This window comes from Populus nigra, chromosome 7, assembly GCF_951802175.1.
Source record: "Populus nigra chromosome 7, ddPopNigr1.1, whole genome shotgun sequence".
In the NCBI taxonomy this organism is placed as follows: domain Eukaryota; kingdom Viridiplantae; phylum Streptophyta; class Magnoliopsida; order Malpighiales; family Salicaceae; genus Populus; species Populus nigra.
The window spans coordinates 3,205,008-3,229,062 of NC_084858.1; the positions used below are offsets into that span (position 1 = coordinate 3,205,008).

At 34.2% G+C, this 24,055-nt stretch overlaps 3 protein-coding genes across 5 annotated transcripts; 2 read left to right on the forward strand and 1 right to left on the reverse strand.

Moving 5' to 3' along the window:
• Positions 1-5,222: 5,222 nt before the first annotated feature.
• Positions 5,223-9,460, forward strand: LOC133699701 (uncharacterized). The gene is made up of 7 exons (XM_062123085.1): positions 5,223-5,703; positions 5,824-6,012; positions 6,110-6,271; positions 6,855-7,016; positions 7,148-7,264; positions 8,073-8,180; positions 8,346-9,460. The coding sequence occupies exons 1-7, from the start codon at positions 5,347-5,349 to the stop codon at positions 9,336-9,338; spliced, it is 2,088 nt and encodes a 695-aa protein (XP_061979069.1). The 5' UTR covers positions 5,223-5,346; the 3' UTR covers positions 9,339-9,460.
• A 478-nt stretch (positions 9,461-9,938) lies between these two features.
• LOC133698202 (nicotianamine synthase-like) lies at positions 9,939-11,187 on the reverse strand. The gene has a single exon (XM_062121055.1). The coding sequence runs from the start codon at positions 11,123-11,125 to the stop codon at positions 10,271-10,273; it is 855 nt and encodes a 284-aa protein (XP_061977039.1). The 5' UTR covers positions 11,126-11,187; the 3' UTR covers positions 9,939-10,270.
• A 2,004-nt stretch (positions 11,188-13,191) lies between these two features.
• On the forward strand, positions 13,192-22,081 carry LOC133699928 (serine/threonine-protein kinase TOUSLED-like). Of its 3 annotated transcripts, XM_062123450.1 has the most exons (16): positions 13,193-13,970; positions 14,950-15,039; positions 15,289-15,495; positions 17,032-17,082; positions 17,254-17,361; positions 17,434-17,478; positions 18,082-18,194; positions 18,674-18,740; positions 19,141-19,207; positions 19,796-19,893; positions 19,975-20,154; positions 20,325-20,535; positions 20,693-20,957; positions 21,143-21,197; positions 21,450-21,611; positions 21,725-22,081. In XM_062123450.1, exons 1-16 carry the CDS (start codon positions 13,728-13,730, stop codon positions 21,818-21,820), a joined length of 2,058 nt encoding a protein of 685 aa, XP_061979434.1. In that variant the 5' UTR covers positions 13,193-13,727; the 3' UTR covers positions 21,821-22,081. The 3 variants fall into 3 exon arrangements, 2 of the variants coding, with proteins under 2 accessions (XP_061979434.1, XP_061979435.1); XR_009843342.1 differs by lacking the exon at positions 21,725-22,081 and having other exon boundaries at positions 13,192-13,970; positions 20,693-21,041; positions 21,450-21,505; XM_062123451.1 differs by lacking the exon at positions 17,032-17,082.
• Positions 22,082-24,055: the final 1,974 nt, after the last annotated feature.

Genomic DNA, 24,055 nt, shown 5'->3' on the forward strand with positions numbered 1-24,055 from the left:
TGTGAATTTAGCATCCTATAGTTGTTTTTAAAAGAATTTTTTAAAATATGTTACAATGATTTTTTTTATTTTTTTAAAATTATTTTTGAAATTAATGCATCAAAACGATTTAAAATATATAAAAAAATTAATTTTTAATAAAAAAAAATTAAATTTTTTAGAAACATGGATACAATCGCGTTTCCAAACACTTAAATCTATTCATTATAATTTTATTATGATTGTTTTTTTTTGTCTAAATTAGGATTTATTATTTGTGTTTATTTTTGAAGTTTTGATATCAATATATTTAGATAATGTTAATATTCTAATTTCTCATCCCGATTCATTATCATAATTATTTATAAATAAATTTTTTTATAATATATAAGATAATCATGTTTTTTTTTATTATGATAAGATATAGTACAATTATCCAGGTATTTATAACACAAAAATATCTTTATTATAGCAATATAGATTTCGATTAGAGTAATATATGGTGTTATTTTTTATTTTTCTAACCTCAATTTTTTATTTAAATTGTATTGTATAGGATAACATGTAAAAGTTTAAAGTTTAATTGGGTAAAGATTTAAATTTTATTGTTAAGATTAAGAAATTATTAGATAAATTTAGTTCATCATATCATATGTGATTTATATAAATAGATAATATATATTATTTTTTTATATTTGTTGTCCCATTCTCTGCAGTGCCCCTTATTTTCCCACCGTGCTCTCTTTCTTATATTTGTGTTTTGTACAGCAAGTTGAACTATCTATCTGAGATTGATTTTGCTCTTGCAGTTTAATCTAGGGATTCCTTGCTTTTGCTTGTCTTTCCCCCGTTTGGCATTGGGTTTTAAAAGGGGTGGGCTAAATTTTGAAATTTTTAGCGTGAGCGTAACTTGTGGACAAGGTAGTAGAAAGAAACATAAAATTTCAACGGGTAATAATTAACATTATTTAATTAACACTTTTGATGGTTTTGTGTAAAATAACTATCATATTAAAAAATTTAAGTTCTTAAATGATTATTTAAAATATTATTTATATTATTTTTCAATATATTTAAGTTTTTAACTTTTTAAACTTAAAATTTGTACATGCTCATATTACATTATGATTAATATTTATCAAATAAATAAAAATAGTGATATTTAAATTCATAATAGCCTGTTATTAAGGTTTTTATATCATGTTAAAAAATTATTTTAATCCAACAATTTAAATTTTTAAATAAAATAATTATGCTTTTAAACAAGATTTTAAAATATAATTTATATTATTCTTTTAACGAGAAGAAACTTTCAAGAATCGCAATTTTTTCTACCAAGTCATCTGAATATTAAGCTATGCCCACAACCATGACCTTGTTTAGGTCAGAAATATTTCACGTCGTAGATAATAATTATTTTTATTTTTATATTGACTTAAATCAATAATTAACCTGACTTGTGACTTATATTTAGCCCCGAGTCGACTCTCAAGTTAGATTTTAAAACTATTTCTATCGTGAAGAAAATGTCTTAATTTGAAACGGTCAGGGTCACCCACAGTACTATAATCGCCATAGAAGATTTCCATATGCTCGGAAGTAACTTGATTCATGGAAAGATCGACTAGCATATTCTCCACTTCCCATTGGTGGGCAAGATCCATCTGGAGTACAAAATGTTATTGACTGTTTATCTTGTTTATTTTGCAAGCTTAATCTCTAGAGAATCTAGAAAATGGCAGCATGACGTGACCTCCATGAGTATGGTGTGGCTCCAGATGAAGTGCAATGCATGTTTTGCGACGAGGGGAATATTAGTGGGTTTTATTGACTGTCAGGGCCGGGGAGATGTTGCGAATTGTGATGGAGCTCCCCTTAATGTCAGGGAGCTTTGCATAAGGTCTAGTTCCTTGGGCACTGGAGTAGCGACGGCATGAGTTGATTGGATCAAGAGAAGATGCGTGCATGCCGTGTTGGACTGGGAGACGACTATTCAGGAAGCACATTGCAGAAGCCGAAGGTAAAGGCCTTGCTCAAGAATTAGACCATCATGAGCAAGTTGCTAGCAATGCAAGTGCAGCCGCAGCTAACCCTGCCACCGGGGGTGTGACAGAGAGAGATGCTTGCGACTCACCAGTTTCTGAGAAAGTTGCTGGGCACTTCCTCGAAATGGGGATAGGTGTAAGGTTGCCTACTCGCTGAGTTTTCCAAGGATCAGTGAAACCACTTCTGATGAACTAGAGAAACATGTGCTAACACTGGCTGTGCCGTCCTGTTGGATGAATGGGTGGATAAAGACGGTCGATGTTTGGTCAATTTCCTTGTAGATTGTCCGGCTGGTCGTGTTTATCTGAGGTCATTACAGATATCAGTGGCAATAATGTTCCCTTGCAGAACTTGTTAGATGTTATTATTGAAGAGGTTAGGCAGCAAAATGTAGTTCAGGTCATGACTTGTTCTACAACAAGCTGGATGTTTTCGGTTATCAATCAGATTAGAAGGATTCACATGCACGATTTTTGGGCTGTGAGTGCATCAGATTGCATCGGCCTCATGCAAGAGAAGATTGCTGCTATAGATGACATTAGAAGAGTTTTAGATAAGGCAAAAAGCCTTGTCAGGTTTGCTCATAACAATGCTACAGTGCTAAAGCTGTTGGTAACGGATTCTCAAAATGACAACCTTTTCAAGCCTTCAAAGATGAGGTCGACAATCCCATTCTCGATTGTCGAGAGCATCCTCTCCAATAAAGATGAATTGAAATAAATTTTCACTTCATCAGAGTGAAAATCTTCTTTTAGGTCGAAGAAAGTGGAAGGCAAGAGTGCGGCTGCTTTGGTAACGGATTCTTCTTTCTGGAAGGCAGCAGAAACGGCATCAAAGACAACAACCGCTCTCAATCGTGTTGCTGACAAGATCAGTGATGACGATGAACCTTCGATTGGCTCCATATATGACAGCATGTATCAGATAAAGAAGCATTACAGGAGTTCGGAAACATGCCACTCTGGAAATTAATTGACTCAATATGAGATGATTTTCTTCACAGAGCCCTCCATGCTGCAGCATATCACCTAAATCCCAGCTTTATTACCCTGAATTAATTCCATTTTGACACCGAAACCGCGAATGGTCTTCACTGCTCCATTATCACTATGGAAAAGGATCAGAAGATTCAACACCTTATCATACAGGTTCTGCAAAGCTCATGGAGATTTCCAGGACGGTTATGCTGCAGATACAATAGAGAATGTTCATCTAGGCAAAGAAACTTCTTTTGAGATGCATAGAAAATGTTTGTAGTTTCCGGTGTTTGTACCATGTCTCTGGTTTACCATGTCATGGAGCAAGGCTATATATTTGTGGTCAGCATTTGGAAATCACTGACCTGTGATGCTGCTGTCAGGTTCAAGATAAACAGGAGTTAATTTTGATCGATCTTTTTCAAAATAAATCATCAATTTATTGCAAAAACAAAGAAGTTAGAAATTTACAGCATTATTGAAAGACAAAATACCTTGTTCAAGATAAACAGGAGTTAATTTCTTAGACGGATAACACTGTTGGTTTCCTGCACCGGAGGAATCTTCAAACGCCGCCGCCTTTTCCACCAGGTCCTCCGAATGAGAAGATTGACATTCGCACCTGCTGCTAATTAGATTTTAGTGTTTCCATCAAGCATCCAAAAGTATGAGAATTAGACAAATGTTAGGTCCCTTAACTGCATCTGCTGGTTGCGTTTGAAAGTCATGTTCATTTGAAGGGCCTCTTTCGCCATGGACTCCATAGCAAACCAAACTAGAGTTTAAGATCACTAACATAGGCATATCAATGGTGTTTTTTCAAGTTTTTGATGGGATTGAAAAAAAAAAAACTTATGCATGGATAAATTAGCTTCGGATATTGATATAATTAATATTACAGATCATATTTTCTTAATCTATACCCTAAAATTTAAATTTTTGTTCTTAAATTTGATTATTTTGAACACTTTCTCAACAAACAAAATAAGCATTTAATTTTAGAATCCATGTAGAGTAGCGTTCGATGGATCTATTTCGAATCATGAGAAGGATTGACTCTTTAGATTTATATAAATTATTAGTAAAGTAATTTTTAATATTACTATAAAAAACTATAATTTTATTTGAAAAGTATGGTATCATCGTTATGATTTTTAAAATATTATTATACTTTAAAGTAATTTTTAATATTACTATAAAAAAACTATAATTTTATTTGAAAAGTATGGTATCATGGTTATGATTTTTAAAATATTATTATATTTTATTTATGTATTTTTTTTTCTAAAATATGGTTTGTGTGAGGTCATTAAACATGTTTGATAACTTATTTTCTTTCTCTATTTTTTATTTTTTTAATGGACTAAAATGATTTTTTTTAGTATAGAAGAATCAAAATCAAGTTAAATCAATTTCGATAGATGGGTTAATATTTTAATTAGTTTAATATTAAATCCAATTTCAATTAGACAAAATCAAGTTTTTGAAATTAATATGTTGAGTTAAATTGGTTTTAACAATTGTGCTTTAAAATACTATATAGAAATAAAATTATGTATTGAAATAGTTAAGATAATAATAAATTATTAATATCCTAAAATTAATTTTTTTTATTTCAAATTAATTTTTTTAGTATTTTAAAATCATTTTAATATGTTAATATTAAAAATAATTATTAAAAAATAAAAATATTATATTAATATATTTTCATACAAAAAATACTTTAAAAAACAATCGTTATTACATCCAGAAACATTTTCTAAATCAACCTATTTCATTATTAAATTTAATTTCATGAACCAACCAATAGATTTATTACAAATTTAAAATCACAAACGAACCACTAAATTTATCACATGCTATTAAGTTTGAATCACCAATTTAGTAAATTATATTTAAAATGTGAAAGCCAAAATCATAATTATGAAATGAGATAACTAACGATGTGTACAGATTTAATGACATGTAAGAATTTGATTGGCTTGGTCCATGAGCGTACCTTGTGAATTAAATTCACCTAATAATTTTTCTAAGAAAATTTGAACAGAAAAATCAAGAGACTTGGACGTAAGGACTTAATTGAAGTAAAGTTAACTCCATTAAGTGACCTAATCGATGCTATGTTTCTATGCTGTACTCAATTGATAAATAGATAACAATGTAGGGACTAAGTTTGAGGCTTCCTAAAAAATCAAATCAGATCAAAGCCGGATGGAATCGATTTTGAGTAAATGTACCTACTCAAACCCTAGCTGACTCTCTCCGCCTGCCCATGCGTGTCCGTAAAATTCAAATTATAGGATTTTTTTTTCAAAATTAGGATTTCTTAAATTTAATTAATTAAATGGAAACGAAAGAGAAGCAAAAAACGAAAATCGAAGTAATCGAAGAAGAAGAAGAGAAGCAATCGGAGAAATTTGTAGTGGAAGTGAGTAGCGATGATGAAGAGGCAAATGAAGATCTGAGCTTGAAGATCGTAGAGAAGTCGCTGTTAATGAAAGCGGCGAAATTGACTGCAAACGGAAACTGTCTTATCGTTTTGGACGACGACGACGACGGTGATGGTAGCGGTGGTGATGGAGGAGATACTGGCGTGTTGGAGGTAGCTGCGACCTCGTCGATGGAGGCTGTGGCGGCGGGTGTGGGTCCCAGTGGTGGTAAGAAGAGGAAAAGGAAAGTTGAGAAAAGGATTAACATTTCAGTAAGTTGAGCTTAATTATGCTGTTCTTGTTAATTAAATTGATTATTTTATTTTTATTACAACTTGAAAATTGATTAGTTTTGAAATTAAGGGTTATTTGGTTTAATAATGCGTGGTTAGGCTGTTAATGCCAAGGAAGAAGGGAAGGTGGGAACGGCTGAGGAGGCGGAGACAGTTGAGAATTCGGAGACAATCGAGAAGGCAGGGACAAGTGAGAAGGTAGAGGCAGTTGAGGCTGCGGAATTGGTGGAATCTGGTGGTGCGAATGCGGATGAGGAGTCTGTTAATGTTGTGCTCCGAAAGCTTCTTGTGAGTTGAAATATTTGTTGTGATCTACAATTTTGAAAGAAATACTATTCCCTTGTGAAGGCTTAGATTGGTATATCTGTTATATGTCCTCTGTCAGCGGGGGCCAAGGTACTTTGATCCTCCGGATAGTGGCTGGTCAACTTGCTATAATTGTGGTGAGGAAGGGCATATGGCAGTTAACTGTCCGACACCTATGAAGAAGATTAAACCATGCTTTGTTTGCGGGAGTTTGGAGCATGGTGCTAAGCAATGTTCTAAGGTTTGTGAAGCTAATTATTTAGAATTTGGAGCCTTGTTATTTATTTATTGGATTCAGTTGTTTCCAAAAGCTGTTTGCTTGGACTTTTTTTTTCTTTTTTTTTTCCTTCAAGATTGTTAACAGTGCTTTGGATAAGAAGGAACTTTGTGGAAAAGTTAAACTCATTTTGTTTTGATGACCACCCATGTTTTTTTGTTGCTGCATTCAACTTTGCTTGAGAATGCTTTTATCCCATAGTTACTCTTAAATTTCACACATGCAGCATTTGAGATATTTGGTTTAGATGCGCTGTAACCTCTGGATGTACCTGTCAGCAGTCTTATCCCACTTCGCTGAGAATCACAAGGACCTATACTGTCCGTTTTTGAAAAGATGGATAACTTGGCTCCTTCATGTGGAATGTAAATATCATAGATGGGAGAAAATTATTAAAAAAAAAGAAGGAAAACCTGAACAAAAGAATACTGAAATGACTAAATATTGTCTTTATGTCTATGGCCGTATTGAATTAAATGTAAATAGTTTGAGGACTTGAAGAATCTACTTATTCTGCGTGTTTGTTGTGCTCCATTTTTTTCTGCAGGGACGAGATTGCTTTATTTGCAAGAAAAGTGGCCACCGTGCAAAAAATTGTCCTGATAAATATAATGCCACTCCCCAGAGCTCAAAAATATGTTTGAATTGTGGGGAATCCGGGCATGAGATGTTCTCATGCAAGAAAGATTATTCTCCTGATGATCTCAAGGTTGTTCCACTTTTTTCATCATTGCTTGTCCTTTTCTTCCTCCCTCCTGCTTACCTACAAGTTCATATTCTTATTCTAATTTGAATCTCATTCTTAATTCAATGTTTAATTTTTTTTTGGTCATCATTCAGGAAATACAATGCTACATCTGCAAGAGTTTTGGCCATTTATGTTGTGTTACCTCTGGTGATGATAGTCTGAGACAAGTTTCTTGCTACAGATGTGGTGAACTGGGTCATTCTGGTTTGGTAAGTCCTATTCAATGCTTTCAACATCTGCATGTCTGTCTCCATGGGCATCTCTCTTTGAGCATTCTGCATATCTTTTCACGTGTATTATGGTTAAGGAGAAAATTTCATCTATAAGTGCATGATGCTTTCATGGATGAAATGCATAATGACATGTTGATGTTATGTGATTTTAGGTTTAGGTATGTCTATATGATAGTTGCTATATTAATATCCTTGTGTTTCTTGTCAATGATTTAGTTCAGCATTGACTGTATTGTTCTATTTTCTCAATTGCTGAATCATCCTTTCATGATCTCAGGAGATGCCAGTGTGATGGTGGTTTAGAATTTGAAGTATGCACCATCTCTGGTGGTACTTTCTTTTGCTGATGTTTCTTTTCTCCCTAATGGTCTTGGATTTAAATTGTTTTTTTCTCGTTGTTAAAGTTGCAAGTGGTGGACATTATATCACATGTCGAATCATACAGTGTGGTTTACTTGATAAAATATTCTTTGATTCAATATGATCTGAAGCTGTACATTATTTTTACACCTATACATGACATTAACATTCTTCTTGCACATGATTTTATACTGTTATTATATAATTTTGTTTGTGCAAGATATCCTTGTGGTTGCTTTGATACTGCCCAAGTTTTGGAATATCTGTTATGGGATTTTGGCAAGTCTCTTGACATTGGCATCTGTTGATTGTAACATTGTTTCTCTTCACCCATCTGATCCTGAGGTGTTTTTAACTCTTTTTTTCCCAATTTTTTCTTGTTGGTGACTACCCTTCTTTTGTTGAATTTTATCTATTTATGCAGGAGTGTGGAAGGTCAAATGAGGAAGCCACTATGGCAGAATCACCTAGTTTATGCTACAGATGTGGGGAAGGAGGGCATTTTGCACGTGAGTGCACCAGATCTGCTAAGGTAGGTTTCTTCAGCGAAGATGTTTATCAATGTAGGCAGATTCATTTATATTCTACTTAACCATATTTCCTTACTTCAGCGTCAAAAGGTTCAGTTTTTCTTTGTGGAATTTTGTGTATGTTTCTAGAAATATCAGTAAAATGCATGCTTGTTTTACATAAGCAGGGTGGGAAGAGGAGCCGTGAATTATCAACCCTAACTCTAAAATCTCATAGAGAAAATAACAAGAGCATGGGAATTAAATCTGCTCCTCATGATCTTGGTAAGTCTCGTAAAAAGAGAAAAACCAAGTCCAAAGAGAAAGGCAATGATGCTACACTGCAAAAATCAAAACACAAAGGTCGTCGAATTGCGGAGGATCAAGGAAATTTATCCCAGTCAACACCAAAAAAGTCAAAACACAGAGGTGGATGGATTACAGACGATCCTGGAGATATATTTAAGTCAACACCAACAAAATCAAAACACAAAGGTGGATGGATTTCGGAGGATCCTGGAGATGTATCGCAATCAAAGTACAAGAAGAACCATTTCAAGTCTCCTTCAACACCTTCTTACAAGGGTCACAAGATTTCTCCTATGACTTCTGGTCATCATATGTCAGGCTCTCAAACTTCGAATAATAACAACTGGAGTCAATCAGGAACTTCAGCATTTGAAGGGTCGGCAACACCTTATCAGCACAGATATTCATTATCCAGGTTTGGCAACAAGTTTAGCAACCCTGGCAATGCATTTGGCAACTCTGGCCATGCGCACAGCAACACGGGCCATGCACACAGCCACACAGGCCATGCACACAGCCACTTCAGTCATGGATACAACTCTGGCCATGCATACAGCAACTCCGGCCAAGCATACAGCAATTCCAGCCATGCATACAACAACTCTGGCCATGTATACAACAACTCCAGCCATGCACACAGCCACTCTGTCCAAGGATACAACTCCGATCATGCATACATCAACTCCCGGCATGCATATAGCAAATCTGGACATGAACATAGCAGCCCAGGGTATTCATACAACAACTCAGGGCATGCATACACGAACTCTGGGCCTGGACACAGCAACCATGGCCATGCATATGGCAACTCCGGTTATGATTTTGGCAGCCCTGGCAGTGCTGGGATGAGGAGAAAGAACGGTTGGTGGTAGAAATGAAATTTATATTGAAACTGCCGGATCTGGGAACTCTAATTCTTTTCCCGGACCCTTTTGACCTGTGTATTTTTTTCTAATTTCTTCATCGCCTCAGTAAAGTCAATTTATTTTCCATACATGGATGCGCTTTTAGTGATCGATACCATCTTTTCTCAATGGATGTATCCACACACCTTATCGTAACCTTGGAAGGATAGCTGGCGGTTTAAGTTTAAAGAATTGATTTTTACCTTTCTGAAATAACATGGTGGTTTATGCATGCAAGAATAGTAATTTCAGCTCGCAAATATTACTCCTGAAGTTGAAATTTTTCACTTAACCGCAAAATGTAAAATGAAGGTAGCACTAAAAGATAAGTTTCTTGTTGTGGTAATTACTTCATTTCGGCATCCACATTTAAAAACCTGAAAAGCTGGAGTTTCCAATCCCTTAAAGAGTCGTCTTCAATATTAGTAGAAGATAAATTCATCAGTAGTGCTGTGTTCATACAAGAGATTCCAAAGTTACTGAAAAGCATTGCATTCGTTTAGATGACTTGACTTTGAACGAATTGGGAAGTAGAACTCTCTGTGCACAAACAACAGGATCATATAGTAAAAAGGAAGAAAAGAAAAGATATCACCCCTCTTTTTTATTATCAGGAATACAACATCTTTAGGTTATTTGGTGGTGGCGGACTGGCTAGATTTCATATAGGAAAACGTAGCAAAAGGGAAAAATCCGAACTAAAAAAAACATGAAAACCAAACACAGAACACGAAGAGGTGCTATTAGATAACATAGCAGCAGGAATAAGAAAACTGGATAAAATAGCAGCTCTCTAGCTAAGATCAGCTGGTGGAGAAGACTGACGCATCCTAGAGAAGATTGGAGCTCCATAATTGCCTCCTGGACCAGTTTTGCAAGAAATGGAAGCTTTTTATGCTTTAAAAGGAAGGCTTGCGGAGGAGAACAACTGAATTGATCACATCATTAGTAGGGTGAAAGATGGAGAGAAGCTCAAAGCCAAGAACATCCTGCTCCTCGACAACAGGGTAGAGAAAGGCTCTAGCCCCTTTTGCACTCCTCACCAGCAGAACCCCACCCTCCTTCATGTACTTCCTTATATGGCCTAGAATCTTGACTTTGTCTGCTTTGCTCATGCCAACCAAGGCAGCCAAGAAAATGCAATCATATTCACTCAGCTTCTCTTTAACTTCCACTATGTCACCCGTCTCAAACTTCATTCTCTTCTCAAGTTCAACATCAGAAGCAACAATTTGACGAGCGACATCATTAGCAGCCTCATCAATGTCAAAATTATCAAAGTGAGTGAATTTCATATGATGCGTAGCCATTATAAAAGAAGTGAGAGGCATTGGACCTGAACCCACAAAAGCCACCTTCTTTGGCTGCAGCACCCCACTTTCATTCAAGATCCTGTATTCAATGTTGGCTAGCTTGACATAGTTCCCATAGTACGGAAAAAGGTTAAGGTTGTTCAAAGGTTGATGGATTTTGCTCAAGAACGTTGCGAATTCAAGCTCCAACAGGCCCTCGGCATGGCCACATAAATTGATGAGGCTTTCTCTCATTGCTTGCACTTCTTCAGGCAAGGCAGTAATGTCTATGGATGATGGTAGGACACATAGTTTCACAAGGTTAGAGAAGAGGCTATTAACTTGCTTCGAAGGCCTTAACGAGCTAAGCTTGGATATGCTAGCATGGATTTGCGTTACCCGAGCTATGAGGAGCTCAGTAGAGATTTGGCTCTCGCAGTTGGAGATTTGGAGGGCAGCCATTGATGATGAATAGTTTGCAGTATCTGATTCTGTTGTACAAACTATTCAAGCTGCTAGCTAGAGTGTGTTGGTCGTGTGGTAAGGCCTTCCTATCGAAGTATTTATAGTAAATGCTGAACAGAATTATGCGCATTATTGAGAAAAATATACAAGTTTCGTACTGTGTAAGACCTTTATTATTTAATGTTATTGATTAGTGTTTCTTATTTGCTGAAATTTCCTACATGATCCGAATTCCTTACGCAGTAGAAGCTTTCTTTAACGGTGATCTATTAATTAGTATTGAAGCATGGAAATTAATGGTGCTAATATGCTGGAAATCTTACATGGTCAACAACAACCGTGCTGCTCCATGCCGTATATGATCTAAATTAGCAATGGATTGCAGCAAAAAACAAGATCCCATGAAGCTTCTTTCCCAATTTTTTCAAATATAAAACAATAGCATGTGGTGGCCACATGATGCAACCTATATGTGTCAACTAGGGCTTCACTCTTTGAACATTTTGAGCTTCGATGCCTTTCACACTGTGTTTTCTAAGTATATGAAATAGTATGCTTTTAAGCAGATACTAAAAGTGATTTATGTTCACACTATGCTCATAATCAACTGGGAGTCAAAGGTCATCAAGGCATGGAACATGCCTTAAGAGTTCAATTTCTTAGGTTTTTTTATTGATTTGTCAATCGTTTGCTTAAAAGTTGTCTCTGTATTTCATGAAAAAAGCTGATATAATTGCAGAATTTAGCTCCCAAGTTTCTCCAACTCCTGGGCTATAGATTTTGCAGAACCTTATCAACCTGGCACTGCCATTGAGTGGGGTATTTTAAGTTTTTACTTGTGTGTATCATATCATCAAGAGGGCAGCAACACTTTTATTGAGACGGGAATTAATTAAAAGCATATAGTAAAAAAATTCAAATTTAATTAGAGTCGCAATTTGTAGGAAGATTACAGGTTTCTCTTATAACAAAACCTACCCAAATCGTGTCAGTCTATCTAAAATTTTTTTAATAAATAATAAGACATCAACATATTAAAATTAATTTAAATTAATACGAGTTAATCTGTCAATCATCATACCAAATAATGAGATTATTATAATCTTATAGAAAGCAAATCAAAACAAGTTGTGAAATTTAATTTTCAATAAACTCAATATTGAAGGATAGAATTGAAGAAAATCAATTAAGAAAATTACCCGAGTCATCTCGGGTTAACCTATCAAATCCATGTTCCGGGTCATGAGACTAGAATAACCCACTAAAAAGCAAATTAAAACAAATTATAAAGTTCAATTATCAATCAATCCAATATTAAAAGGTGAAATTAAAAAAAAAACATAAAAAACAACTTGAGTTAACTAGGGTTAACCCGTCAAAACCGTAACCTGAGTTATAAAATGAGAATAACCTCATAGAAAACAGACTGAAACAAATCACAAAATCTAATTTTTAATTAATCCAATGTTAAAAAATAAATTTTTTTAAAAAAACTAATTAATTTTTTTTTTGAATCAACTGAGTTAATTTATTAAACTTATAATACGAAACATAAGTTTAGAATAAAACATATAAAAAAAATTGAAAAAAAATTATAAAATCTCAATTCTTAATAAATTTAATATTAAAAAATAAAATTATATATATATATATATATTAAAAATAATATCATCTCAATAAATTGTATTACATGACTCCTCCATTAAGTTTTTTTTTTTATATAAATTATGTAAGGCCTTGCTTCCCTATAAATTGGCCCGTCTATTTCACCTCTCTTTGACGAATGTTCGAATTCATGAAATAGAACTCTGCTCACCATAGACAAATAGACCTCTCTTTGAGAAATAGAACTTGTGCTTACAGGTACTTCATAGAGAATACCGGATTAAGTTTTATAAATTTAAAAATTGTTTATATAATTATTATTTTTAAAACTTGTAAGATTAATTGAGATTTATATAAATTAACTGGAATATAATATTAATTAAAATAAAATTTTTACTGTTGAAAAGAAGAGAGGTCTGAAGGTTTCTATAGACATATTTCTTTTATCAAAACAAGAAAGAATAATAGAATAGAGTTAACACCAGTGGGTTTGGCTCCCATCGCATGCCTTGCTATCAAAGCCATTAGGCAGATGAATCTCCTTTCTCCTCTAATGTCCGAAGTCCCAAATCTCTTTTCACTTCTTGACCTAACTTGTTCAAATTCTTAATCACCATGACCAAATCAAAACCAACTCGAACTCCCATGCCCCTTTGACCCTCCCTTTCCCCTTTGCTTTCTTGTCCAAAAAATACACAAAAGAAACTTTTCTAAAAAACAAGCCAGAACCTCATCATTCGTTCTCCTTTTCCTGTCCTTCTCAGGTTATTCCTGTCCTGACTAATTCCCTAACCCCCTCTATGATTTCTCTTTTTCTTGACTAATCTTCGAAACCCTAGAAAAGAGAAACTGCTTTAGTTCCTTGCATGATCATGTCTTCACTATTTTCTTGTAAAGATCAAGACTTTTCCAGAACCCTTGACTCTCTTCACAAAAAGCTAACATTTTAGGGTTTATTTTTGGATTCCAAACGTAACCCATTTTTCTACATACAATGTCTGATGATATGCTAATGCATTTCTCTTCAAACTCTTCAAACCAATCGGACCAGTCTTTGCCTACTAAAATCGCTAAACTTGAAGCTCGTATGGCTGGCAAAGTGTCTTCTGTCTATCCTGCCCCCCCTGTTCAGCTCCAGCAGCAACAACAGAAACATCCCATTTGGTCTTCTGTTTCTCCGGGTCCGAGATTTGGGCCTCCTGAGGAATTGGCAGAGTCTAGTGATTCTGACGATGATGTAAGTTTTCATGTTGTCATTGTGTTTATTTATGAATTTGAAGTGGGTTTTATAGAAATAGTGAAACTTATGATTGTTTTGTTACGTTGGAGGATAATTACATTGACCTGTTCGATATATTTGATGTTGTTATGAATCATTATATGTGCTGTGTAGTCATACTTTGTATTTTCCAGGGCTTAATCTCTTCATATTCATTCCACATGTGCTTGTACTTTGCCAAACTTTGGTTGAAAGTTGAATTGATTACTTGGTCTTATTCGGTTTGGAATTTGCAAGGAGCCTGTAGATGCAAGTCGAAATTTTTATGTTTGGACTGTATGTGTTCCACATGGAATAATAGTGGGTGATGATTTGTTGGTTTGAGAATGTGGTTTTCAGAATTTTTGAAAAATGTTTAATCATTACGTTTTGGTTTTGAGTTTCTGTTTTATGTGTGGGAGTTAAAGAGGATGCTATGTGTGAGGATTCTGCTTTTTGATGGACTATATAAAATGGGCAATGGATGGATATTCAAGAGGGAATGTTGCTTCTGTAAACAAGTGGTTACTAAAAGATTCATGTTGGTTTCTAGCATTGCTGAAATATGCGTAGTTAGGATTTTGCTCTAGTGTTGTAATTGATATTATAAAGTTGAGAAATAACACTCGATAAATCAAGTTTCTCAATGGTGATCTTAAATAGAATGTTGAAATTGATGTATGGTGGCATAGATGGACCTCAATATGGAAATGTGATTGCAACATCTGTTTGCTCTTTATACACATGAAACTTTGTTGATTTGTTGCAGTTAGATTGCAATGGAGCACATGCAATTTTTTAATCTATGCTCTGTACTTGTGAAGTGATGCTAAATGTGCAATTCTTGTTTATACCTGTGTGGAAGCTTACCTTTTCAATTAAGGAAGCCATTTAAACATTATGCTCAGTTATTTATTTTACCTGACCCATGACTTTGTCTTTTCCCTCTTTTATGCAGAATGGAGGGGGGTTTCTTATACAAGCAAACACTCAGAAGCGCCGGAGATTACAAGAAAATGATAATTCAGCTGTCTTTGAACATCTTGAGGTAGATTGATGTTAGACAATCTACTTTGGTCTGCAGTTGTTCTTCTCGATCATTTTTTTTTTAATTTTTTTTGACCACCTTGAGGCAATAGTTATGATTGACTGGTAAACTAGAAGATGATAACCTTATGTAGATTTTCTAGGCATAGTTTAGGTGTTGCTTAGCCAATTCCTTAACATAAACTCCTCTTTTGACTCTCATTTAGGCAAAATATTTTCACACTAATCTCTGTTTAAAACAATAAAAAAGACACAGACAGTGAATGATGGAAAGCAAAAGATTGGGGAAACTGTAGAGACCAAGGTCAGTACCGATGCAAATAGGAGAAAACAAGGTCGTGGAAGGGGGCATTCTAATTCTAGTAGAGGTCGTGGTGTGAGAGCTAATGATCAGACGAGATCACAAAGTTCTGTTTCAGCAGCCTTGCCTTCAAATGGTCAGCTTTCATGTCACAAGGTATATGCTCTTTCTCCAAAAATTCCACTAAATCCTGGTTTCCTCTATTTATCGAAATTCAATTTCGTTATAGGTTACATTTCATCGTAGCAAAGAAAGGGTTTCCTCCTTTTAGGGGCTCAGTTTATCTCCTCTTAACCTGGCATAGGAGAGAAAAAAATATGTGTATATGCCTTAACAGTACAGTGTACTAATTGAGGGAGAGTGAGTTTCCTCAACTCCATGGTGTGTGTGTGGAAACTGCAAAGATGTGATTTTATGGGTTGAGTTGCAAATGAACTATGAGCCAATTCTTTATTGTGCAATACAATGAATTGGTTGTACAATTATGGGTGCATTTATACTTATACTATGCATCATTATGTGTGCGTTTCTTTCAGGTCCATTTTGTAGTGTTTGAAGTATGTCGTTCAGGAGGAAATTTATGGTGTATTAGGGAAAATTGGAATCTAAATCTGGCATAACATTCCTGCAGACAGGCATGCCATGATTTCTTTTATTCAAAATGAGGAGTTTAATTGCATTTTTTAAGGCTTTTTTCATTCAAAATGATGAGTTTAATTGCGTTTTTTTAAGGCTTCTAGATGAGTTACCACAAAGTTTATTGAAGAATTAAGTGAGTTGTGATAACCATATTCAAAAGGAATATATTGTAATTTCATACTGTTATACAAAACTGAAGGGAAGATATGCATTTTCATTTCTTCCTTTAACATGATGCCTTAATTGCTTTCTTTCCAACTCAATCACAACTTATTGATCAAATTTTTTGTACATCATCAACCATTTGTAACCAGAAAGGAAATGGACATCATTTAACGCAGAAAAAAGCAGATAAGGCATTTGTTCTAATGCAATACTTTCTTTGCTTAATATCTGGGTTGCCAAACTATGCTAGTTGTTTGCGATGGTAGTTGGTTGATGATTGTGAGTGAGAAATAGATGGCGAGCTTCAGTAGCAGGCTCATGCTTTTTCAGGAAAATAAAATATGGTTTTAGTGAGCTTCTCCAATTACATTTAGTTCAAAACCTTATTTTGCAATGACTTTCTTATGTTTTATTAAATAGACTAATCTAAATATACTCATATTTCTTTTTCCTTAAAACAAACACATCCTCCTATTTAATAATTCTTACTATTCATTTAATGTTTATTATCATAACCATGAGGTGAGATTGCAGTGACTTGTAAATGATATCATGAAAATAATTATGATTCTTATTTTTTGTCATGCTTGAATTGAATCTGATTTGGAGGCCATTTATCGCTGTTCTTGTGAATCTTTAGGTGACAACTTTCCTTATGGAATTCATTGTTGTTTATTGCATTGATAATAATTTTTTTTCTAATTGACTGTAAGAAACTACAATTTGTGTCCTAGACCCGTTACTTTGACTGCAAAGGCCACTAAAAGACCACAGCCAGAAATGTTTTGTCATACATACTGAACCCTTACTCTGCAGCTTAATGTTGAGAACGGTAGGAATGCAATCTATATAAATCTATTTAGAATGACATATATATTAATTACACAGGATAGCACGGCCAAAGAGCACTTCCAAAATGGTGATCACGCATCTTTAGAGGTATCAGTTCAGTGATTTGGTGTTAAATTGTTCAAGATTTGTAGAATTCCTGCAATTTGTTAGATTTTATTGTTGCTGTTGTTTTTGCCATTGCAATTTGTGAAATGCTTTCCTCAAGGCACAACATGTTTTGACACTGCATTTCTAATCCTTCTTTTCAAATTGATTTAGGAGGAGCTCACATCTTTACATGCTAAAGTTGCTGCACTAGAGGATGATCTACGTAAATCGTGTCAAGAGGCCTCTAAAAATCACGACCTCTGCCACCAGTTAGAAAAGGTATGGTTTTGCCTTACTTTATGGATTTTGGTTCTTAACTATGGCTAATGATCTTTTATTATATCTGCACAGGAATTGAAGGAACTTAAAGATCTTGAACAACAAATGAAGCCAAAGGTATGCTTTTGGAGGGACTTTGGTTTTTTATCCATTTTTTCTCACATTCTCATTAAGTAGTACATGGTAATAAAATTACCCAAATGTTTCAAGTTTCGTTGCATGCTATAATGCCATATGATACTTAGCAAATGGGTTAAGTTGTTTGTGTCTCTTATTTTGCACCCTTACTAAAGAATTGGATTTTCTAAAGTGGGAAATGTAATGTTGATGAGGAGATTAAATATGGTTGCCCAATAAGGAATGTATAAATGGTGCAGGAAGATTCTAGAGATGATGAAACTTGGAAAGAACCAAACATTTAACATTGTTTTAGCAGGAAGGCAATGACATTTAAGGCTTGTGTTGTTGCAAGTAATTGGTGAAGAGTTTTGGGCTTGTTGATTTACTTGATTTAAAATTGTCAGATAATACCTTTTGCATATGGCTTCAGGTGGAATCTTCCTGATGTTTTTATTTTTTCACTAGGCATTTAACCTGCTTGCTTAATTTTCTCTTCATTGTGTAACCAGCAATAGGCAGGTTATCCACTCATTCAGTAGTTTAATAAGTTTTTCATTAGCAGATTTGTGATCATATCTAATGTTCATTTACTCGATGCAGAGGACCAAAATCATATTGGATCTGTTGATATCTGTTTCCAAAGCAGAGAGACAAGAAGCAAGGATGAAAGTTCGCCAAGATTCTTTAAGACTTGGCAGTGTGGGTGTTATCAGGTACACTCACATCTTCTTAAGCTTGTCCTTATTGTGCTTGAATGATCTCTCTTGGAGTTATCTAATAGAATTATCTCTTGTGAGTGATAAAAGTAGTGAAAAAAGATATTGATGAAAAAGGACCACCGAATTAGACAATTTGGGACCATGATCTCTTGAACCATGCATGGTCCCAGTGTGCAAGTTTTGGATTGTATAACTGCATGATCCGGTGAAGAAATAGGCTCTAAAGTGATTAAGTAATTATTTTTTTTGACACTAGGTCAGTACAATCTACTTTGTGGAAAAACAAATTCTATAATGCAACTTAGGAGAAAAGCTACTTCAAAGTAAAATCTAGAATACCAACAAGTTTTGATTCTATAACATTGCAGGTTGCTCACATCCTTCAGTTAATTTGTTGGTTTCTCTTTTAACAGCAGAAACTTTCCCTTGAATTTTTTGTTCATATGGGAGTGCTTATTTTCTTTCCATTTCAGAGCTGGAACTATCATATCCGAGACGTGGGAGGATGGGCAAATGCTGAAAGATCTAAATATCCATCTTGTATGCTGTAGTCATCATTCTCTCTCCAGTTAATTTGCCTTATTACAAGCTCACTTTTTCTTCATTATGAGTTACTTTTGACAATTTTCCTTTCTTTTTCTAATTTGCAATGTTTCCAAACTTTGAAAATGGTTTTGTAATTTAGCTTTTTAGTATTTTGCTTTACTAGTAGTTTGCTGCTTTCTAATTTCACTCAGTTGATTGGCCATGATTCCACTAGACTCATTATCCCAAGCTGGTTTTTCATCTTTAATCCCGCATCCATGTTCTGTTGAAATTCATTTCCTATTAAGGGTTCTTTTCAGTCTTTAGTTTCATTTACAATAAATCCAGTTTTATGGAATTTGTTTAGAAGCTCCATATAGGTGGTTGTAATGTTCTTTCATGATTTAATTTTCAGAGACAGTTATTAGAAACCAAGGAGGCTGTTGAACGGCAGCGGAAATCATTGAAGAAGCGACAATCTGGTAAAACATATTTCTTGTAATATTTGGCAGTAACTTTTTTCTACTCTTTGTGCATGTTTTTGGCACATTTCAAACTATGGTTAAGGCATTTATATACCAAGAAAGGATCTTTGGTGATCTTCAGTCTCAAGGTATTGGTGCTGTCTATGCTCTAAATTATTGGTATATGTCTTTGGCTATGAGAAACTATCTGAAGCTTTTGTGGCCTTCCAAGTTACTGCCATATTTATGATCTGCTTTCTGATTGGCCTTTTGCTTGCTGTCATGCATGCCTATATGCTGATGGGTGTATGGTAATTTATTGCCACAAAAGTTTCTGTATATTCGTTGCTAACTCAGGTGGGTGGCTTTTTGGAAGAAAATGGTTTATTATCGTTTATTATTGCCACCCGTTGCACTACAGGTGATAGACTGATGTTGCACTGATTTGTCCTGGCCTCAAACCCCAGCAAAATAATATTACTTATCACCGAAAAATGAGTAAATAAAAAGAAAAGAATTATTCCTCATGCTTTTACCATGTCCATCTACTATCTGTGATTTATTAAGATACTTTGAGTATTAACATTAGTTGCTGTTGTTATGAAGACAAAGGTGATGGTACAGATGCAGAATTAGGAGCACAAGAAGAAGATTTTCTCATCCAGGATGAGATTTTTAAATCTCGTCTAGTGAGCATCAAGCGTGTAAGTCATTCTGTTATCTCCATGCTGCATTTTGCAAAGTTGCAAGTGCTCCTTTGTTATTGAGTTGTTGATTCGCTGCAGGAGGAAGAGACAATTTTGCGTGAGAGAGACCGCTATGAACTGGAAAAGGGACGGCTTATACGTGAACTGAAAAGGATACGAGATGAGGATGGTTCACGTTTTAATAATTTTCAGATTTTAAATCACCGATATGCCCTTTTAAACCTTCTTGGGAAAGGAGGATTTAGTGAGGTTTACAAGGTCAGAACTTACAACAAGTAGTTTCATTTCATGATAGAAACATTAACCCCTGCTTGTTTGATGAAATTCATATTTAACATGACAAGAGTATAGATCATTCTGTTGCCAATATTGGCAATTGTAAAAAGCACATCCTTTTGCAGTGATTTGAAGTGAGAAATTTCCGGCAGGCTTATGATTTGGTGGAGCATAGATATGTTGCATGTAAGCTACATGGTCTGAATGTTCAATGGAGTGAGGATAAGAAGCAAAGTTACATACGGCACGCACTGCGAGAGTACAATATTCACAAGACCTTGGTGCATAATCACATTGTTCGGCTTTGGGACATTTTTGAAATTGACCAGAATACATTCTGCACAATCTTAGAGTACTGTAGTGGTATGACATTAAACTCCTTGACAACTTTCAGTCTGTTTATAGATGTACAGTAGAGTGAAGACCCAGTATATGAGGGCATCCAAACATTTGGATTATGGAATTTGCCTCTTAACACTCGGGTTTTTTTTCCTGTCATTTACCCATTTTCTACTCTTAGGTAAAGATCTTGATGCTGTTCTTAAAGCTACACCTGTATTACCTGAAAGAGAAGCTAGGATCATTATTGTCCAGATATTTCAAGGCCTTGTATACTTGAATAAGAGAGCACAGAAGATTATCCATTATGATCTGAAGCCTGGGAATGTTCTTTTTGATGAATTCGGTATTGCAAAAGTTACGGATTTTGGTCTTAGCAAGATAGTGGAGGAAGATGTTGGATCCCAGGGAATGGAACTTACATCTCAGGGAGCTGGAACTTATTGGCAAGTAACACTGAAGTTTGTCATCTGTGATTTTGGATGTTGTAAATGTTTGATCTTTTGCTTCAAGAAATAAATGCAATTGCAGTAATTTCCTAGACAATTATTTCCTACTCTCTTGATAAATCTTCTCTAGTTTAGCTATATGGGCAAAATTCTGATTCTGTTTTCTTCGTTTGTAATTTTAGGTATTTGCCACCAGAATGCTTTGAGCTCAGCAAGACTCCTTTAATATCATCAAAGGTATATTTTCTTCCCATCAAGGACATTTAGTCACAGCCATACCCAAGAGAATAAAATGCATTTACTGAAATGAGAATGTCCCATGTTTTTTGGGATTCATGGTCCTCTGATTCGTTGCTCACCTGCTGTTCAGTGATTGAGTTTATTTAGACCTCCATGAGAATTCCAAAGAGTTAGTTATCACCAAATATAATTTACTGCTTAAGCTTCATCTATTTAATCTTCTTCAAAATGCCCTTTCTTGAGATGCAGGTTGATGTCTGGTCAGCTGGAGTTCTGTTTTACCAAATGCTTTTTGGCAGACGCCCTTTTGGGCATGACCAAACTCAAGAACGAATACTACGTGAAGATACAATTATCAAAGCTCGCAGGGTTGAATTCCCTACAAAGCCTACTATCTCAAATGAGGCGAAGGTGAGTTTGATTTGAGTCTGGCAGTTTTCACTGCTTATTTTCTTAGGTCTTAGGTCTTATTCTCACAACAACAGTGGATAATGATTTTTGTACGTCCTTCTGATGAATTATAGGATTTGATTCGTCAATGTCTGACCTATAACCAAGCAGAGAGACCAGATGTTTTGACCATTGCTCAAGATCCATATCTTACATACTTGAAGAAGTAAGAGTGTACAAAGTCAAGGATTAAAGATTTAGAGAGAGCAGGGCGAGCGGTGGAGAGTTTTCTTTGGCCAAGCAGGAAAGAGAGTTATTGCAGTGCCAACTTGGAGTTTTGTATAGGCTGTAAAGGTTTGTTTTCCCATTCTTTCTCAATGTAATTCATTGAAATGTATCCAAATATTTTTTTCATGTTTTTTTTTTAATTTGTTTTGTCAACACATCAAAATCATTAAAAAGTATCAATTCAATACTTCTTCATGGAAAAAGCAGTTTGAAAAACATGTTTCGCTACATAAACAAACAAATAGTCGATAAGCTTTATATCAGCATTTAATCACTAGTATTAATTTTGTGAATTATATAACACTGATAAAAGGGAGAACAAATTGAATTAAAAAAAAAACTCAAAACATGGATAAAACGACATGCACTAATTCTCACATATTAAGCTAAGAATACTTGAAATTTAGTGGATTCAAACAATTAAATCTTACATATGAAAATAGAAGAGCTTAAAATTGATGCATATTAACAAAAAAATAAGTCTTGAGGTGTTTTCTATGTAGTTGAAAACATAATGGATTGGAGCAGTGATGTTTTTTAAATTCCATTTGATCCTTGAATATTTTTTTGCACAATTGAGTTTTTTTTAGTTTAAATTAGTATCCAATTGTATTTTGTTTTTTAGAGAAGGTTGAATTAAAAGACAGATGATTAAAATGAAAAACATGGATAATATAGGTGGCACTTTTAAATTTGTTTGTGAAGTACATTTTGGTTCCCCATCTTTTATTGCTATAAAGTGATTGGTTCCTGGAATTTTTTTAAAAAAACTACATTTTGATATAAAATTCTTTTTCCTTTTTTTTCATGAGAGGAAGAGAGAGGATTTGTCGGATTTCAGCAAAGAGAGAGAGAGAGCTCTTTGTTGGCGATGAACCTAACCACAAAAAATATTAAAATTGATGTCAATGGGTTCCACTAGGTGAGGGGAGTCTTATAGTAGTTGTTTTAAGTCTTAAAGTAACTTTAAAAACCGGATCTAGGCCAAGGATGCAATGTTTTTTTTTTTCCCTGGTTTGTTTTAGTGGTTTGAACCTTTTTTGGGTTTATTAGGTTAATAGGTTAGTTTTTTGGTGTTATAAGAGTATTTGTGGTTGAAATAGTTGAAAAAATGAGATTTTTGATAAAAAAAAACCCACATATCTAATTTTCCGACCACCACAATAAATGTTAAATTTTGGGCTTACAAGCAACACGTCGTTTGCCAATAATTTTTTTAAAAAAACAGGGGCAGATGACTTGAAAAAAATTGCAGGCCAGGCACGCGGTTCTGAGTTTTTCTTTCTTTATACTTTTTTTTTAATTAATACCTTTTTTTATGTTTTTTTTAAATATTTTTAATTAATACCCCTCTATATCATTTTTGGCTTATTTAGTTTTTTTTAAATAGTTATTATTTTTTAATTATATTAGGTGTTTTTAATTTTTCATGAAGTTAATATGATTCATCTTTAATTTTTTTTATATTTTAATATAAATTAAATTTATTTTTATAATACAAATTAATTTAAATAAATAAATTCATTAAACATAACCGGATAAATACCTCGTGTTATGCTATTAAATATCATGATTTATATTTATCTCTTGCTTTTTCATTGATTTCGTGTGGTAGCCTAGCTTTTTCTAGAGTGATATTTTCTTTGTTTTTTTAATTGTAACTTATTTTTTATCATGATAAAAAATTAATCAAAATTTAACTTGTTTATTTTTAAAAGAATTTATTAAAAAAATTGATTCGGCCTTTAGCTTCTTATGACTAGCAATCGAGTATCATCTCCTTCATATATAGGCAGAGGCATCTTCAAACGTTAGAGAGCATCATGCCTGCCGATATCAACAACAATAAAATGTGATGATGATATTTGGTCAGAAACAACACCATTGATATTTCTACCACAATATTCAATAAGAAACAGAATCAGAATTATGATGTTCTTGAATTTTCTCATAAAAAAACATAATAGTAAATCTTGAGATAAACAACACCGTATTAGTTCCATAACCATCCATACCTTGAGAAGTTTTCCTTGGAAATCAATTGTTTAAATTAAACCATAATAATTAACCCTCTATTTTTCCTTAATGAATTAATATACACATTATTAAGAAATAACTATTTTATAAAAAAATTCTAATTATCAATTCAATCCTAAAACGAATAAATTCTCATCATA

What these genes read in the sequence shown, in the direction of transcription:
- LOC133699701 (XM_062123085.1), top strand. Translation starts at nt 5,347, where the DNA reads ATGGAAACGAAAGAGAAGCAAAAAACGAAAATCGAAGTAATCGAAGAA. An exon ending in AGAAAAGGATTAACATTTCA is followed by an intron (nt 5,704 to 5,823) that starts GTAAGTTGAGCT and finishes ATGCGTGGTTAG; the next exon opens with GCTGTTAATGCCAAGGAAGA. An exon ending in AGTGCACCAGATCTGCTAAG is followed by an intron (nt 8,181 to 8,345) that starts GTAGGTTTCTTC and finishes TTACATAAGCAG; the next exon opens with GGTGGGAAGAGGAGCCGTGA.
- LOC133698202 (XM_062121055.1), bottom strand. Translation starts at nt 11,125, where the DNA reads ATGGCTGCCCTCCAAATCTCCAACTGCGAGAGCCAAATCTCTACTGAG.
- LOC133699928 (XM_062123450.1), top strand. Translation starts at nt 13,728, where the DNA reads ATGTCTGATGATATGCTAATGCATTTCTCTTCAAACTCTTCAAACCAA. An exon ending in CTGTCTTTGAACATCTTGAG is followed by an intron (nt 15,040 to 15,288) that starts GTAGATTGATGT and finishes ACAATAAAAAAG; the next exon opens with ACACAGACAGTGAATGATGG. An exon ending in CTCCTTTAATATCATCAAAG is followed by an intron (nt 21,198 to 21,449) that starts GTATATTTTCTT and finishes CTTGAGATGCAG; the next exon opens with GTTGATGTCTGGTCAGCTGG.